The sequence below is a fragment of the Oncorhynchus mykiss genome, chromosome 3 (genome assembly GCF_057628025.1).
Source record: "Oncorhynchus mykiss isolate SJ-2025 chromosome 3, ASM5762802v1, whole genome shotgun sequence".
Taxonomy (NCBI): Eukaryota; Metazoa; Chordata; class Actinopteri; order Salmoniformes; family Salmonidae; genus Oncorhynchus; species Oncorhynchus mykiss.
Window position 1 is genome coordinate 29,967,731 of NC_143024.1, and position 19,036 is coordinate 29,986,766.

Below are 19,036 nucleotides of genomic sequence, written 5' to 3' on the forward strand. Positions count from 1 at the left end.
GTGCACTTCTTTTTTGTGTTCTTGATGATTGCAATTAGTGCCATCTACAAACAATTAAAACTTTTAAAGTGTGTTTCTCTGTAGCCAAAAATAACAGTAATCAAACATAATAAAAGTGCATCATAAAATCGAAATTAAAAGGACTATTTGGCCATAAACAGTGAATATCTGAAATTCCATAGAAATACTACGTGCGTAAAACAGCGCAATTTCCCAAAGACACATTATCAACACCATGCCAAGTAAAAGTCTTCTCAACGGAGGGGTCAAACGCGAAGGAAATCTAACGTGGGGGTGCTTGCCCTCTAAATAAACTTTCGAGCGTGTAGAGGGAGACCGCAGAGGGCTGAAGTCATAAGAGAGCGAGTTGGAGTGGGGAAATGAGTATTGCACGCAAAACTGAAAAGAGCTGAAACTGCGCAGATTATTTTTGCTTTAACTGTCGAACAACGAGAAGTGCGCGACAATCAAGTTGGTTCTCACCTCGTCGAATCTTGGTACTTTATTACAGTTAGGTGCTGCTGCAGCCAGTGACGCGCGCGGCTCCCAGTTTTTGTCTACTCTGTTAGATGATGGGGATGACGCGATGACCTCCTACACGCAGGGCACAATAAAGTAGCCCTCACACCTGGACGTGCGGGGAAATTCGAGAGAGTATCAGTGGAGGATACAGGAAGACAACTGAAACTGTATCAATATGCCAGCCTCGATTATATGATCTACGCTTTCTTTCTTTGAGTATCTTATTTTTCCCGCGGTGGATGATAATCTAACGGTTTGGTTGTGGGAATATGCTCACTACGGATACCTGATTTGGTCTCGCTTTGTGGCACACATGAGGATTCTATCAAGGATGTTACTGTCTAAACGGCCCAGGTGTCATTGGGCCATCGTAAATCAGACATCACTCTCTGCGCAGAGCAGGGGATTCTGCTCTTTCCAGGAATAAGACAACACATTCCCTCTCAAAAAAGTGGAATCAAAGCTGCACTTTTCTGGAGGACATTGACATTGGCTATTCAAGTCATCATCTCCGGGTTACTATGCAATTACAACTGATCTCCTTTGTTTTGATCTTGCACTGCATGGAATACACTGATTGTCAGCAGCAACCCTCTAGGTATCGGCAACATAAACGTGAGTAAAGAGCGCCCGCGCATGCAGTGAGTTGCTCGCGCGCACACACATGCTCCTGGTCTCTGTTCCATTGAACCCTACTGTAGTGTTGTAGTGCCTATCATACCATATGACATACATCTTTTCATGTAGATGTATAAATAACATAACAATATGAGTACTGTATCAAGGTTAACCGATATGATTTGAACATCTCATACTTGACAATGACATTTACAATGAAAGATCATAGCATGGCTTTAGGAAATATGCCTAATTGGGTTGGAATGTTTTTTGGTTGAGGTGGAGATGTAATAACATAGTCCTGTGGTTCAATCTCTATTACAACATATGAAACTTCCCATAAATGAATGTGTCCAAACAATGTTGATAGGGTGGGTAGCTTATAATTTATAATATGATACCGTTTTTTAAGTACAGCCCGCATTTAGTTATAATCAAAGGCAACTCGACCAATCTAAAAAATGTGTTTTCAGATCAATAAACTTTCATTTTAATCACTAGGCAACATGCCTCTGTGGAACTCACTATATGGTGTCTACAAAAGCAATATGCGTACTTTACTCTCTGCAGCGGCCAATTTTACGCACATTTCGTCCTCAACCACATCGCAGTCAATCATTGGACTGCATGGCGTTCAACATTACATGACCCTCGGGTTTGTCATTTTTTACTGATAAAATTCAACCAGTCACTGTTCCCTGACAGTTTTCTTAGAAGTTTATTCCACAAAGCTCCGTCCGCAGTGCGCGCTGCATCCCCTAGTTCCCATCGCTCTCTAGCGGCCAGTGGCAGAGCACTTTTTACGCGGCATGTCTGCCGACAAGTATGTTATAACTTTCTGATCTAAATGATTCATTACATAGAAAGTTCATCTGAAGTGTATTATATTTGCATTTCACTGATGTTATGGAATGTCTTCAGTGCTTGTGCTTCCTCTGCAACACTGAGTAGAAGCTTTGAGCATGTGGCAGCGCGTGCCATCTAACCGCTGTTAGAGGATGCTGATACAGTTATCTTCTTGATTGTAATACATGTAGAATATAAGATTGTGCATCTAATGTGAAAATACATGAAAGCCTGGCCATGTTCATCTTTAAAGGGCGTTCTGTGTAGAATTGCCAAAGCTGTAACACATTTTTTTTGTTTACCATAACTGTGACTTTCTGTGGTGATCATTTTTTGTGGTGTTGAAAAAATGGAAGAGGGAACTCATATGTTCATATTTATTTGGCAATTCAGAATACAACAATTTTTCAGTTAGAAATTCAGAGGGGTTAGTATCTTGTATGAAATTATTTACAGTATTTCAAAGCTCTGAAGCAAAACTATCATCATATCCAAAACACAACAAAGAAGCTCAGGTAAATCAGTAGACACTTTACTCATTTTTTGTTTTGCTTCCTAGATGTTCAGAGTATCAGCAACATTGACCATGGCAGGGTTCTCCAACCCCAGTTCTGTGTGTTAGTGCTGGGCTGGAACAAAAGCCAGCACTTCCAGTAGTTCTCCAGGACCAGAGTTGGAGAACTCTGCATGAAGGTATCCGTTCAGCATCTTTCTTTAAGCCTAATAGATATCATGTTCTGTGTCAAGTAACTCCACAGGTCTCACCCTGTATCTTGTCAGTAGTACCATGGAGCTTGCTTTATTATTCTCTCTCTGCACTATATTGAAGTTCCAGATGAGCTTCCAGATGTGCTCTTCTGCCTTAGTAGAATGGTTGAGTATTGCATGCATCACCTGATGCCAGGTGGATTGTTATCTGGAAAGGTAGGCTGGTAACAAACAATAGCGGTTTTGGGGTGCGTCCCATACGCATTGCCTGAAGAAGTGTTTAACGTCTTAAGAACCACTTCTTCAACTTGATATATCATCTTCTTATCTAAACCCTACATGCCTGCGTAGAAATTGTGGGTCCACATTGGTTTGTGGGTGCATTCCAGATAGACAAACTGTGGGCCTCCCCTAGCGCATCGCAGCCTACTTAGCTGGCGCTAATTGAAGGAGGCCGACCTGACATATGACTATCTGTGATAGTCAGACAGAGAGAGCAGGGTGAATGAGCTCTCAGTCAGGGACCTGACCATGCAGTCAACTGGCCAAAAACAGTCCACTTCCTTCTGCCCTTGATGTATCCACAAATGAGAGATATGAATGCCTGCGAGAAAACACAAGATAGCATAATGATTTCTAGAATAGAGGCCAGAATGATTTCTATGTGGTCTAGAATATAGATGCCAGATGATTTCTGTGTGTTCTAGAATAGAGGCCAGAATGATTTCTGTGTGTTCTAGAATAGAGGCCAGAATGATTTCTAGTGGGTCTAAAATAGACACTAGGTGTGAATAACAGATTGGATTCCTAATAAAGGGAAAGAAGGACAGATAATGAAATTGAAGGAGGGGGAGATATGCAGAGGTTCAACACTACAGAGTTTGATTAAGAAAACATCTTGGAAAGGCAAACTTATTTTTTTTTAGGTCTGTGCCCTATGACTTGCGTGTTTGCCTTCATCATTCTGCTGTTAGCCGTTTTGTTTATATCTACACATGATGCTCAAAATAATCATGGTTGTTTTCATCTTGTGGTCAATGATTTTCATTTTACAAGTGGTTCAAGCAGTTCAGGCAATTGAACCGTCACAGTACAGACTTCACAGTACAGACCTCACAGTACAGACCTCACAGGACAAACCTCACAGGACAGACCTCACAAGACAGACCCAACAAGACAGACCTCACAGGACAGACCTCATGCAAGAACAATTTTGTTGTTTGTATGCAAGCCGCCTAATTGATGTTGGGCAATTCCATGGTAACAGAATTATGCTGAGACTCAGATTTCTTACTTTAAAATGTATACCAAACAAAAAAACATTGATTTCAAAGTTGAACAAACTATATACACAAGGACTACTTTTAACAATTTCCACTGACAATGTTACAAAAACCCATTTCCAGGAAGAACTTTGCATCTGCACCGATTTTCCAGAAAATGTAGATTTAAAAAAATGTCCTATGTAAATTGTTCAAAGAAGTCATTATGCATAGAGTTCTATCGTTTGTTAAACTTTGAAATCAATGGTTTTTTGTTTGGCATTCATTTTAAAGTGAAAAATCAGAGTCTTAGCATAATTCTGTTACCATGGGATTGCCCTGTTGTGTCAGTGCGAGCTAGGCAAGGGCAGGCAAAATTCCTCTGTGTTAAGGGTTCTGTGAATTAGGGGGCCTTGGCAGGAACACATGAGGGCAAATGGACAGCAGTTGTAAAGATTGCTAAAATATTTCAAACACAATCTCTGTGATCTATGGCAATCTGGCAGCTAACCCTGAAGTGAAGGAGGGAGAAAAGGCCAACAACTCACCCACGGCACGATATGCCAGAGAACTAGGAGGATAAAAACACCTACTGCACACACTGATATGCTCCTTGCGTAGCTCTGCAGTGGTGAATACTGAGACTAGCTCTTACCATGTGTCGCAATCCCAGAAGTTGCCCCTGAGATGTTCCCCCTAAGAACTGATATAGGATCTGCGTACATTCCCCAAACCCTTACCTTAACCATCAAGGGACATCTACTAAATGAGCTCAAAATATCTGACTCAGTGAGGTGCTCCCTGTCATTGCATCAGGTACCATGCATGCCATTCTCTGGCCAATAACCCAGCTCTTGAGTGGACAGATGTATTGCATTTTTTACCATTGTAGCATAGAAAAAAATGCAACATTTCCTCTCTGCCCCATGGAAACGTTTGTAGAATTGCTGAAAATCTGATTTAAACTGCAACACCCCCCCCCCCCCCCCCATTAACTTTAAAGCTGCAAATATTTCTCTCCGCGGCCAAGAGGGGTAACACTAAAATGTTTTGCGTGCGAAGTGGGGGGCTTAGGCCCCCCCCAAAACCTGCACACATTAAAGTCATTAGCCTTATGAACAGAAACTTGATTGCAGTTTCTATGCTACAATGGTAAAAAATGTAATACATCTGCCCACTGGGCACAGAAGTCATTTCAACGTCTAGTTTTGATTTACATTGGCTTGAGTTGCCAGCTAACATGAATTCAACGTGAAATCAACCACAACAACAAAAATCACCACATAGTTGGATTTCGGTAAACATGTGTGTAAAATAAAGTCAAAATTCACTTGCGTTGGTAACTTTTTTGCAATCGATTTTCCACGTTAATTCAAAGTCATCACATTCAATTTGACGTGGTAACAATGTTGATTCAAGTAGTTTTTGCCCAGTGGGTGGTAATCAGAATGTGTGTCAAGTTATATGGCTATGATTTGATTCATGTTTGAAGTGACATTTTATGATTACCTTCAAAAAAGCTATTATTTCACGACCCTAAAAGGGTATTGTTTACCTTGTTTTTAAATAAATCATGTACATTTGTTTGGCCCGCGGCCCACCACTCAGATTATATTTTGTCCCACCAATCCCAAAAGTTTGAGCACTCCTGGTTTAAAGTAACCCAGAGCCACCTGCTAGTACCCTTTTCACATTGTGCCAACCCAAACTATAATGTGCAGGCTCAGATATGATCTTTTCACATGTCCTTTCCTGCATGGTTCCAGCAACTAAGGAACAGTAGATGCATAACCAGGACCAATACAGCTCAGTTCAGCTTGGATCAGTAGTGTGAAATAGCAATATATATCCTCAGTCAGGTACTCACTTGCAGTTCCTGCTGGTAGTCCTAGTACATACCCAACCTCTTCTCCTCTCAACCAGTCTGTCCTCATCTCCACCATCCTCTGAGGTCAAGCTCTGTAATTCAACAAGAGTTGAGAGTTAAGCCCTTTGACATCCTGCCCTACAAATCAGTCACACATAGCTTAAATCAGCAGTGGCAGTCTGGACGCATGAGTTTTCACTTATGCCCAGTCCAAGATGACAGTTTGTGGTAATGGAGCCTCTGCTCAGTTCCCCATTTGACTGTAGACTTCTCACATACTGTGATGACACTATCCCTCTTTCAAAGACACTGTCCTACCCTGGGCATTTTATAGCCTCCTTATTATAGTAGAGACTGGACACATTTATGCAGGACTTTAACCTGGAGACCAACTCCAAAGTCTGAGTAATAACACTTTCCTGTGAACATTTTGCATACATAAAATGTTAATAATTTCAACCTGAGCAGGTGCCAACCTCCACACCAACCAACAGAGAAATATGATGTTATTCACATTCTGGCAGGGCTTTTTTCTGAGCCTATGGAAATATCTCTGACACAAGACTTGCTATCTGAGTAGAATGTATAGGCCTACAGACAGGCAGTTTTGCAATCCCTTTCTAATCCTACCATCAGTCATAATGAAAGCTCAGCCTTTCCCTGTTTATAACACAGTCGACCCTGTGAACGATGTGGGTCGACAGATAGGCTTATCTTCAACACAAAGCATAATGAAGATGAATTTGAGACATGTTGCAAAGTTATCAGTGCCAGTGCCGATTACTCATCTTACTCATTTGGCTGTGTTCGCAGTGTCATGGCCAGACAGTCAGCTGGAGGTCTGTCTGAATATTGATAATGTTGCCAAATTGTTTCGTCCTTTTAGTCATAGTACAACGAATAAACTGTACTCCTTCTGTGGAGAGAGCGAGAATAAGAAGTGCGCGGCTTCTGGCATTGCGTGCGAACCTTGGTATGCTTGACGTCTCATTTGATTATTTTTCCCTCCAAGAGAGTCCACAGGCCTGCTTGTTGCCTGTCATGTTTAGTATTGAGTTGTTCTATGGTCATTGTTCCCAGAAAAATCTGTAAATCTGTAGCATTTTGTCACCATCCAAACGCTTTGTTGGCTATTTGGTATCCTCGTTGCGGTAGTTGGATAGAAGTCATAGACTACAAACAGTTCATATAGTCTGAAGAGCTATATTTGTTTAAATGTAAGCAGTAGTCCCTCTTTATTTAATTGGCATAGAGAGAGAGAGAGAGAGAGAGAGAGAGGCGTAGTTGATTTGTGATATGTTGACGTGTGATGTGTTGAGTTGCAGTGTTGGTTAACACCATCTGTCTCACAGCCGCAGTAATATATTAAAACTATAACTTGGATTGGCATTGTCGATTCTTTTAAAAACGTAGGATATCTCCATTTCCACATTAGTTCTATTGAATGTAAATGATAGTGTAACAACATGTTGAGGGATGTTCCTCTGTTCCACCGTTGTTGGTTGGTTTAGTGTGGCTGGGTGATGATGCATCTTTTGCATATTGTTAAAGTCAGATATGCTACCATGTCAGTTTAGGGACAAGCATCACGTAGGAGTGACGCCACCTGACATAAGACAATGCCTTTTTGCAATGATCATGTCGTTGTCTCAATTACTTTAGTTGAATACACTTATGTTATTATAAAGCACTCTGGATTAAGAGTCTCTGCTTAATCAGTGCTTCTCATCTTTGGGTAGCAGTACCCTGTGAGGGTACCTGCCAACCTGGCCTGTACACAGGGTACTTGGAAAGGACCCATATGCCAAACGATCAGTTGTACAGGAGGAGTGGGGTACTTCAGGCAGATCAAAATGTGATTGGGGGGGTACAGTATCCCAAAAAGTTTGAGAAACCCTGTGCCTACTGATTGTATGGTTGCTTCCCAAATGGCAACCTATTCCTATAGTGCACTACTTCTGCAGTACACTATAAAGTCAATGTTGTGCCATTTGAGACACATACAAAGTAAAATGTCTAAACTGACTTTTGTCCTTCTGTGCCACATCATCTCCCTCCGTCTTACCTGCAGAGAACCCAGGGGTAAGCTCAGGGTGCCAGGGAGGCTGTCTGACCTGCTCTGATTATAATGGCTGTCTGTCCTGTAAGCCCCGCCTCTTTATCTTCCTGGAGAGAAATGGGATGAGGCAGATGGGGGTGTGTCTGCCCTCCTGCCCCAGTGGTTTCTACGGCACCCGCTCACCAGACAGAAACACATGCACAAGTAAGTTGCATGGCTATTACCAAAGACGTAACCTACCTCTACTTTTACACTAAGGGACGGTTTACATAGACAGATTAAGCCTAGTCCTAGACTAAAAAGCTATTTCAACTGAGAATCTGCATGCTTTTTAGTCCAGGACTAGGCTTAATCTGTGTTTTAGTGTATGTATTAAGTCTATTTGGTATCACTGCATGCCAGTCACTCCAAATGCATGATCTTCTATTATTTTGTACACTAAAATCTCATAACGAGATGTGCATCGATGTGCAGCCAATTGTCCTGTTTTAGAGTGCTGCTCATTCTAACATACTGCATGTTCAACAAATCACTTCAAGAGCAACATAATCTTGCAGGCTGTTGACTGACTGACTGGGTGTTTCAGAGTGCAGGCCGGAGTGTGATTCTTGCTTCAATAAGAACCTTTGCATGCGGTGCCGAGCGGGGTACTATCTCCACCTGGGCAAGTGCCAGGAGAGCTGCCCAGAGAGCCTGGTCTGCAGCGACACACAAAGGGAATGTGTTCCCAGTGAGTAGAATATTAGACTGTTACGTTATTGTCAAGTCCTGACGGTGTTGGTGTTAGACACGTTACAAAGAGAGGGCTAGTGTAGTGTATTAACGTTACATATTTGTTTCTATGTCTCAATCACATGATGTAAAATGTGGAGTTAAAATAGCATATCGTATTGCATTTGGTTTTCTTAGAATGGAAGAATGCAGTTAAATGTAATTGGAAAGGTCTTTGTTGTGTGTATTGATGTGATTTGATTCCAATGCAGGTGTAATATTATGTATGTGTTGGTGTTTCAGAGTGTCCTGCGGACTGTGATGCCTGTCTGATCAATGACACATGTACGAGGTGCAGACCAGGCCTGTACCTGCTGCTGGGGAAGTGTCACCACGTCTGTCCAGATGAGTTTGAACCAAACGACAAACTCATGGAGTGTTCCCTTCAAGGTGAGCTCCAGAACAAGTAGGAGAGAGTGTTTACCAGTGGAGGCTGGTGAGGAAATCTGAGGATGGGCTCATTGGGCCGGAAAGGAAAGGTATGAAACACATCAAACACATGGTGTGTTCAGTATCCAGCCAAAACAATAAGCCCAACCTCCGATTTAAAGTGGCACTAGACTCCACTGGTGTTTACTTCAAATGCTTTGCCCTTCTATATGTGAATTTTGGTTGTTAATATCTTTGGTCTATGCCTCTTGTAACATACAGTATGTGTCTCCTCCTCTTTCTTAATTATTTGTGCAGTGCACTGCGCAGTGGGTGAGTGGGGAGAGTGGAGCCCCTGCTCCCGGTCAGGGAAAACCTGTGGATTTAAATGGGGTGAGGAGACGAGGACCCGGGAAGTTGTCCAGTTCCCTACCGCCTACGGAAAACCCTGTCCCCCCATCTGGGAAAAGAAAGAGTGTGTCCTCAAGAGGAGGCGATGTCCAGGTAAATACTATAATAACTATACCGGGGATCATCAGTAGTAGGACAGGTCACTATCTCCATTGTTAGTACAGTTGCAGGCTAGAGTTCCGGAACCAACTTTGTCTCTAGACTATAATCTGAAATGACTGGTCAGTCATCTGCCACTCCTCTCCTCTCCTTAAGGGACCTGAATTGTTGACTTTAAGGATATGCATTGTGGTTAGTGGATAATGGTGAAATGCCTGTGTGTTGTTGCTCTAACTCTTCAAATCCAGACTTTACGGATTATAAAAATATGTCAAAACACTTGATTTTTCCTCGTAAACATTGATCTGATGATTTCTAATGAATTACCAAAAATATGTTTTCAACCGAAGCCAAACAGAAAGAGTGTTTGTAAGAAGGAGTTTGGGGTCATAAAAATAGATTTGCTTGTTGCTTATTATATTTGTATGTGGTTTGTTTGTCATTGGTGGCTGAGGGGAGACTGATCCTTCAGCCGGCCCTGACTGTAGTGTTAAGGGTCAGACAACAGGCCCTCAGCCCTCGAGCCCCCCAGGCCCCCAGCCCACCAGGGCTTCTAGGCAGCCTTACTTACAGCACAAACACAACCCCTCAGTAGCGATTCAGCAGAAAAGTTTACTGTGAAGCAGAAACACACAGACTCCTCAAACATCCTCCCTTGGGGAGCCATGAGGCGACGAGGGGAATCAGCATTAGTTTAGACTAATAACAGCAGCTGCCAACACACATACAGATCTGAATACACACCCACATCAACTGGTCCCTTTAAAAACCATAGGCGGTAATTTGTAAAGAGTCCTGGTTGGGTTGAATCTGTCATTTAGGCTGTGAAATGTGGCCTCTGCTCCTCCCCCAGTCTGTCGTCTTTCTCTCTTTCTCCCCTTTTTCTCCACCCTGCTGATACTCTCTTTTGCACACCCCAAAAAAACACACCACCCCTCCTTCCTCCTGAATGGGGCTCCTGTTCCCCTGTCCCGTGGTGGAGTGGGGGTCTTAGTGTGGAGTCGGTGCTGTGCTGATCGGCCTGAGCGGGGTGGAGGCAGGCCAGAGCTGTGGGTGGGTAGGTGTGTGGGTGGGTGCCGGTTACACACTGTAGGCCGAGGCCTGGTTATCACACACACACACACACACACACACACACACACACACACACACACACACACACACACACACACACACACACACACACACACACACACACACACACACACACACACACGGTTATCGACCTTGCCCCTGCGTGTGATTACCCAGCTGCTTCCCCCGGGTCGGCCGGCCGGCTCCTGGAACATCCAGTGAGCAGAGCTAATTATCTGCTCTGGCGCGTCCCCTCCGCTCCGTGTTTACGTTCCGCATACGCCACGGGGTCACTGGTCCGACCTCCGCCAGCTCGCTCTAATCCCCACCAGCCCCTCAGACACTGATACATCCTCCTCCCTCTATCCCTTCACCCCTCCATCTTCCCTCCATTGCTCCCCAAGGGCCTCCGTCCATCCCCAGACCAGGTTTATTTGTTATTTCTCCAGCCAAGTTTTGTCTTTCTCTAGAAAGAGCTCTCTCTTTTTCTCTCTCTTCTTTTCTCCCTGTCTCTTTTCTCCCCCTTTTCTCTCCCTGTCTCTTTTCTCCCCCTTTTCTCTCCCTGTCTCTTTTCTCTCCCCGTCTCTTTTCTCTCCCTGTCTCTTTTCTCTCCTTTTTCTCTCCCTGTCTCTTTTCTCTTCCCGTCTCTTTTCTCTCCCTGTCTCTTTTCTCCCCCTTTTCTCTCCCTGTCTCTTTTCTCTCCCTGTCTCTTTTCTCTCTCCGTGTCTTTTCTCCCCCTTTTCTCTCCCTGTCTCTTTTCTCCCCGTCTCTCTTGCTGTCTCCCTCCAGCTCTCCCTAATGGCTGTTGTTTTCTAACTTCTTCTCTTTTGGCTCTCTCCATCGGTCTTTTCTGTTTTTAAACAGAACGTTGTAACCTCCATGTCACCCCCAGTCCTCCCCCTCCTTATGAATCAGAGAGCAGGAACTCTCAATATGAATCAAGGAGGTTTTACGCTCCTTATCCACAAAAATGACAACAGGAGCTGGACTTTAAACAGGTCCAGTACTTAGAGAAATATGGAATGTCACAGAATGAATCACAGGGCAAGAACCCTCACTTTCACTCTTCCTCTTTAACACAACTCTGATTTGGTCGTTTCATCTCTAGTAAGCTCTGTTGAGCTACAGTAGCCAGAGGTGTCATATCTTTTCAGTGTACAGTGTCCTCCTCCCCCTCCTTCAACATGCTTGGTTGTCGTAAATGTTAACATACATGTCCTCGCCTGTCTGCCTGCTGTCTCCTTTGTGTTAACAACTGCAGCTAATTTGTCCTCCAAACCACCGTTCCCCTATCTATCTAACCCAGCTAGAAGGTAGCCCCCTCCCGTCCCCCAGCGAGGGGGAGCGGGACAGGCGTCCCGTAGCCTTCAAAGCTCCGGGCATTTCTCCTGTGGGACAGCCCAGAGCCTTTAATCCCAGCCTGGCTCCCACCAAAAGCCCCCTGGACGACAGTGTGCCTGCCATGGAGGATGTTGCCCCCTATGCGTCATTAGACTAATTATGCTCCTGCACATCCCCTCTCTGACTGCGGGCCAGACTGTTTCCCCGCATGCACACACAGGCACCCTAACACACAAACGGTCTGCACACACAGGCACCCTAACACACAAACGGTCTGCACACCAGTGAGCACTGAGCAGCATGATGTCTAGTACTTTGTGCAACCAATGCACTGTAGGGATATCAGTGTAATTGCACTGCATAGGAGTGTGTGTTGGAGGGTGATCCCGAGAAACAATTTCAGCAGTTTTCTTACACTCACTGCTCTCTCTTTCACTTTCTCTCTCTATATCTCCCCTTTTCACCCCAACTCTATGATAAAAATGGTAAATAATCAATGCCAGATGACAGTTCAATGAAAGTATCAATTCAGCTGAGATATCTAGCTAGGGCTAAGCAATGTGAAAGCCAAGCACTTGCATAAACTCTTGTGAAGTTGCAACACTTTTGAAAGCTGTCCTTAGTTACAGTAATCTTATAATCCAGCTCTGTTGATATTACTTTTATAGTCATTTTTCACAGTTCTATTTTACAGTTTATATAAACCACATGCCTGATCATACTTTACGTGGACACACGTCACATCAAAATGTTTGTTTTATAATAGCTGCCCCCCCCCCCCCCCCCCACACACACACACACACACACACAAACCATCCCAAAAAACACTGCCAGTCATCCACTGCAGTGTAGCGGTGATGACCATGCTGGTAAGAATGTGCTAAATCTCTGTTGAAAGTGTTTTAATTCAAGTGTCTCCTTCGGGTCCACTGCATCGCTGGACAGTTTATAGAATCCATAGACACAGTTCAGACAGACAAAAGCCTTCTCTGATAAACATACCCAGTAATCACCTCAACACGAGCCCAGATGAAGTTGTGCCTTGGGTTTTAGGAAACCCAGAGATTATGACTAAGCCGCTTATCTTTAAATGGTTATGACAAACAAAACAATGTGTGTAGAGGGGACTTCCTGTGTTGAAAGAGCCAGAGGTGGGGTGGGATGGGGGGGCGGAGTCAGATTCAGAATGCTGCTCATCTCTTTCTCTCTCTATCATTCTCTCTCTATCGCTCTCATTCTCTCTCTCTATCATTCTCTCTCTCCCTCATTCTCTCTCTATCACTCTCTCTATCATTCTTTCTCATTCTCTTTTTCTCTCTATCATTCTCTCTCATTCTCTTTTTCTCTCTATCATTCTCTCTCATTCTCTTTATCATTCTCTCTTTGTGTGTCTCTCTCTATCTTCCTGTCTCTCACGCTATCTCCCTGTCGCTCTCTCTATGTGTCTCTCTCTCTTTCTCTCTCTATATAAATATATATATATACATATATCCCTGTCTCTCTCTCTCTCTCTCCCTCTATAAATATATATATACATATATCCCTGTCTCTCTCTCTTTATAAATATATACAGTGCCTTGCGAAAGTATTCGGCCCCCTTGAACTTTGCGACCTTTTTCCACATTTCAGGCTTCAAACATAAAGATATAAAACTGTATTTTTTTGTGAAGAATCAACAACAAGTGGGACACAATCATGAAGTGGAACGACATTTATTGGATATTTCAAACTTTTTTAACAAATCAAAAACTGAAAACTTGGGCGTGCAAAATTATTCAGCCCCCTTAAGTTAATACTTTGTAGGGCCACCTTTTGCTGTGATTACAGCTGTAAGTCGCTTGGGGTATGTCTCTATCAGTTTTGCACATCGAGAGACTGACATTTTTCCCATTCCTCCTTGCAAAACAGCTCGAGCTCAGTGAGGTTGGATGGAGAGCATTTGTGAACAGCAGTTTTCAGTTCTTTCCACAGATTCTCGATTGGATTCAGGTCTGGACTTTGACTTGGCCATTCTAACACCTGGATATGTTTATTTTTGAACCATTCCATTGTAGATTTTGCTTTATGTTTTGGATCATTGTCTTGTTGGAAGACAAATCTCCGTCCCAGTCTCAGGTCTTTTGCAGACTCCATCAGGTTTTCTTCCAGAATGGTCCTGTATTTGGCTCCATCCATCTTCCCATCAATTTTAACCATCTTCCCTGTCCCTGCTGAAGAAAAGCAGGCCCAAACCATGATGCTGCCACCACCATGTTTGACAGTGGGGATGGTGTGTTCAGCTGTGTTGCTTTTACGCCAAACATAACGTTTTGCATTGTTGCCAAAAAGTTCAATTTTGGTTTCATCTGACCAGAGCACCTCCTTCCACATGTTTGGTGTGTCTCCCAGGTGGCTTGTGGAAAACTTTAAACGACACTTTTTATGGATATCTTTAAGAAATGGCTTTCTTCTTGCCACTCTTCCATAAAGGCCAGATTTGTGCAATATACGACTGATTGTTGTCCTATGGACAGAGTCTCCCACCTCAGCTGTAGATCTCTGCAGTTCATCCAGAGTGATCATGGGCCTCTTGGCTGCATCTCTGATCAGTCTTCTCCTTGTATGAGCTGAAAGTTTAGAGGGACGGCCAGGTCTTGGTAGATTTGCAGTGGTCTGATACTCCTTCCATTTCAATATTATCGCTTGCACAGTGCTCCTTGGGATGTTTAAAGCTTGGGAAATCGTTTTGTATCCAAATCCGGCTTTAAACTTCTTCACAACAGTATCTCGGACCTGCCTGGTGTGTTCCTTGTTCTTCATGATGCTCTCTGCGCTTTTAACGGACCTAACAGTGCAGGTGCATTTATACGGAGACTTGATTACACACAGGTGGATTGTATTTATCATCATTAGTCATTTAGGTCAACATTGGATCATTCAGAGATCCTCACTGAACTTCTGGAGAGAGTTTGCTGCACTGAAAGTAAAGGGGCTGAATAATTTTGCACGCCCAATTTTTCAGTTTTTGATTTGTTAAAAAAGTTTGAAATATCCAATAAATGTTGTTCCACTTCATGATTGTGTCCCACTTGTTGTTGATTCTTCACAAAAAAATACAGTTTTATATCTTTATGTTTGAAGCCTGAAATGTGGCAAAAGGTCGCAAAGTTCAAGGGGGCCGAATACTTTCGCAAGGCACTGTATATATTCATATATCCCTGTCTCTCTATTTCACTCTCTCTCTCTATCCCATTGTCTCTCTCTATCTCCCCGTCTTTCTCTGTGTGATTCTCTCTATCTTCCTGTCTCTCTGAGTGTCTCTCTCTGTCTCCATGTCTATCTCATTGTCTCCCTCTGTGTGTCTCTCTCTATCTCCCTGTCTCTCTGAGACTCTCTGTCTCCCTCTCTCTCTGTCTCCCAGTCTCTCTGTGCGACTCTCTCTCTATCCATGTCTCTCTCTCTCTATCTTCCTGTCTCTCAGAGTGTCTCTCTCTGTCTCCCTGTCTCTCTGTCTCTCTCTATCACCATGTCTCTCTGAGTGTCTCTCTCTCTGTCTCCCTGTCTCCGTGTGTGTCTCTCTCACTATCTCCCTGTCTCTTTCTGTCTCTCTCCATCTCCCTCTCTGTTTATCTACCTGTGTGTCTCTATCTCCCTGTCTCTCTGAGTGTCTCTGTCTGTCTCCCTGTCTATATCTCCCTGTCGCTCTGTGTGTCTCTCTCTCTATCTCCATCTCTCTGAGTGTCTCTCTCTGTCTCCCTGTCTCTCTCTTTCTCCTTGTCTCTCTCTCTATCTCCCTGTCTCTCTGTGTGTATCTCTCTGTCTCCCCCTCTCTCTCTCTGTCTCCATCATTCTTTTTCTCTCTATCATTCTCTTGCTCTCTCTCGCTGTGTCTCTGTTCCAGTCTCTCTCTCTCTCTCTCTCTCTCTCTCATTATCTAGTTATCTCACTCTCTCTTGCTCTCACTTTCTCTCTATCCCTCTCTACACCCCCAAACATTGTTTGGACCCTACACTCCTGCTGCAAGAGCAACCCACCAAAGCCCTTTCAATAATGCCTCTTTCACACTGCACTATACACACACACACACACACACACACACACACACACACACACACATATGCCATAAACACACACTGGACACACACACACACCCTACAATCTTCCTGGCCTTGTGGGATGTATGGGGGCCTCTCCTCCTCTCCTGCCCTGAGCTCAGATACAGATTACAGCTGGGGAGAGCTAGCACCAGTGCCAGCACCAGTTTTGTCTCACCTTTGAGGCTGGTGTGCTTTCATTATTCCTGCCGACCAGAGCCAGGGAAGACTAAACAGAGTTGTATGGCAGGGCCCTATATCGCACTGGCTGGACCCCAGGAATGTGTGGGTCAGCGTTGGGCTGGCGTGCGCTGCGAGCCCTTCTCTGCCTGGTCAGGATGGAGCGGAGCTCAGAGCACGGCTGGGCTGATTAATGGACACAGGCTGAAGGGGGGCCAGGGGGAGAGAGGGGCTCCATGCCTACCTCAGCAGTTTCGCAATCCTGCTGCTTTTCATTTTGTCGATCTCTCTCTCTCTCTCTCTCTCTCTCTCTCTCTCTCTCTCTCTCTCTCTCTCTCTCTCTCGGGGTGTTTTATATTAATGATGTGGGGCTTTTCAGCTTTCAGTGGTAACCTCTACAACATTCCATGAAATTGATTTGTTCATGAGATGGCGAAAGAGCAGATCAACTGAGCAGATAAACTATTTAAAGGCATTCTATTTTTGACAAAGCCTTTCAGTGGAGAATTGCAACAGCTGAAATAAACCTTGCTCACAGGGTGTGGCCACTGTCTGTGATGCAAGGCTGACCTCTAGTGGTGAATAGGGGGAACATGTTTGTGCTGTGCCATACTACAGAGTTACTCCCTGGACAGCCATCATCACACCCATTCTCTCTTCATATTCATCTTATTCTGTATATCCTCATCTGAAAGTGCAGCTCCTGCCATGACCCTCAACCAGCTCTCTGTGTAAAGTCATGTAGATCACTTGAAAATATCAGAGTGTAATCTACAACAGAAATCATTATAAAGAGACGTTAAAATTGATACATTGGACAGGCTGTGTATAGAAACAGAATTGTTTTCTTTCCTTGGTAAACTCAAAAGGCACCTTTTAACCAGATGCCAGCAGTTGACTAACAAGTGTTTTCTGTTCAATGTTTTTTCCATCTCTAGGGCAAGGCAAGGGGAGGAAGGGTGAGCGGCGGGGCGAAAGGAGAAATCGGGACAACCGCCGGGACAAGGACAGCCAGGGGGAAGGCCGGCGGGAGAGGAAGAAGGACAGAGAGAGGGAGAGGGGGGAGGCAGGTGACCGGGAGGACTCTGAGAACAGGAACAAGACAGAGCAAAGACGCCGGAGAGGCCAAAACAGAGACCCTGTTGTCTCACCTGAGGGAGGAGGTCCTACACAGTAACAGAGCCTGGAGGAGCCCTCTCACTCCACCCCCTCTTTGTCCCCCTCGCCCCCTCAACTCCTTGCTGAAGGGGTGCTGCTGCTACCTGTATTATTTAAATATATACTGTATATGCACAAGAGAGATGGGGTCACTCGATCGGGCCACTACAGACTCTAAGGACTTCTCCCCTACATACCTACCTATCTGCCCCCCTCCACCACACACCACTGAGAGGCCGCCTCCCCCTTCCCGTCCTGTCCTCTAGTTTCACCAGACCAGAGAGACCCAAGAATGCTGTTGATTGGACGGGAATGAACAAAACTGCTCTTGTGATTGGATGGGACTGTACAGAGAGGAGAGGAGTGAGACATTGAAATGTGACAGTATGGGGATGATGTGTTTGTCATTGGGAGTCGGGACAATGTAAATGCTTGTTGAATCGGTTATTTAAAAGGCTCCCGCCCAGTTAAAAACAAACTTTGCGTCTTGGTTTCGATGTAGGTTTAATTTGTGACATTATGTAGAATTGTTGTTGTTGTTGTCTTTATGTTTTTGTTTGTTGTTTTTTGCTGAGTAAATTATCATGGGATATCACTAACAGAAAGACAGACAGTCAGATGTGGTTACTGCATCCAGATGTATAGTAAACATATGAGACAAACCGACTGAATTGATTTTGTGAAAGAATGAGGACGGACCCCAGTGTTTTCCACCCAACTTATTATTGGTCATGTTTGTTCAGAAGCGTCCTGGACAAAGTGCTAGTTTGCCTGTCTGTGTAAGCAGGATCTGTGCTTTCACTAAAGCCACCTGAGCAGAAATCAAAAGCATCTGTATGTCAAATAAACTATAATGGGTTTGTACTTGTCTTTGTTTTTCATTTGTTATCTTTGGGTAATTCTATGCCTGAAAATATTTTTGGTATCTCAGATTGTTCTGGCAACTGTCACATGAAACCTTAATTCATGGGAAGGATGTTTGGCATGCTTTTTCAATTTGAATCACAAACCATTTGGGGAAAAATCATGATAAAAGTGGACAATTTCTAAAATATATATATATATTTCAGAAACAAGACACTCCATATTTTAGAGCACTCGATAAGGAGTATAATGACACCACGATGTTGTCTTTATCATGTACAGTTCATGGGTCATCTTACAGGGGACATCTATAGGTCTAAAAGGGACGAATTGGCCACTCTCCTCCCACAAAAATAGTTTGTGGTACAAATCTAAAAAACATATCAAACATCCTTACTCCCATATGAAGTTTCTATGTGAAAATAGCTAGAACATTCTGAGATAACCTAAATATTTTTGGGACACGCTAGTATGGAATCGGCCCTTTATTATTTGTCAACTACATCAATAAACACTCTCTGGAGACCTGCCTTTCTAATTTCAGATTGACTGCGTTTGCTTCGTTTTTGCAAGTATTTTGAAAATATATCCATCCTCAACACAGTTGTTTGTACGTTTATATAGGCCTTCACATAAATTGCATTAAATAGATGGTCATAGATAGTCAAAGAACTGTCAGTGACATGCTGAATCAAACCCACCACAACCTTACTTGCCCTTATTCATGACTCCAATTCCATTACATAATATTGAGCCATTAGTATGTCCCGTTTAGCCTTGTGAGGGGAATGGCCCAACGCTGGCCAAATGCTGT

The 19,036-nt window shown here is 43.8% G+C and overlaps 1 protein-coding gene across 1 annotated transcript; it reads left to right on the forward strand.

The window, feature by feature from the left end:
• The first annotated feature begins 272 nt into the window (after positions 1-272).
• On the forward strand, positions 273-18,765 carry LOC110511593 (R-spondin-3). Its single transcript, XM_021592448.3, has 6 exons — positions 273-1,137; positions 7,895-8,086; positions 8,469-8,612; positions 8,897-9,043; positions 9,341-9,526; positions 17,139-18,765. The coding sequence occupies exons 1-6, from the start codon at positions 1,044-1,046 to the stop codon at positions 17,375-17,377; spliced, it is 1,002 nt and encodes a 333-aa protein (XP_021448123.1). The 5' UTR covers positions 273-1,043; the 3' UTR covers positions 17,378-18,765.
• Positions 18,766-19,036: the final 271 nt, after the last annotated feature.

Coding starts and splice junctions, on each gene's coding strand:
- LOC110511593 (XM_021592448.3), top strand. CDS start 1,044: ATGCAATTACAACTGATCTCCTTTGTTTTGATCTTGCACTGCATGGAA. Junction 8,613..8,896: donor ACAAAGGGAATGTGTTCCCA/GTGAGTAGAATA, acceptor TTGGTGTTTCAG/AGTGTCCTGCGGACTGTGAT. Junction 9,044..9,340: donor CATGGAGTGTTCCCTTCAAG/GTGAGCTCCAGA, acceptor TTATTTGTGCAG/TGCACTGCGCAGTGGGTGAG.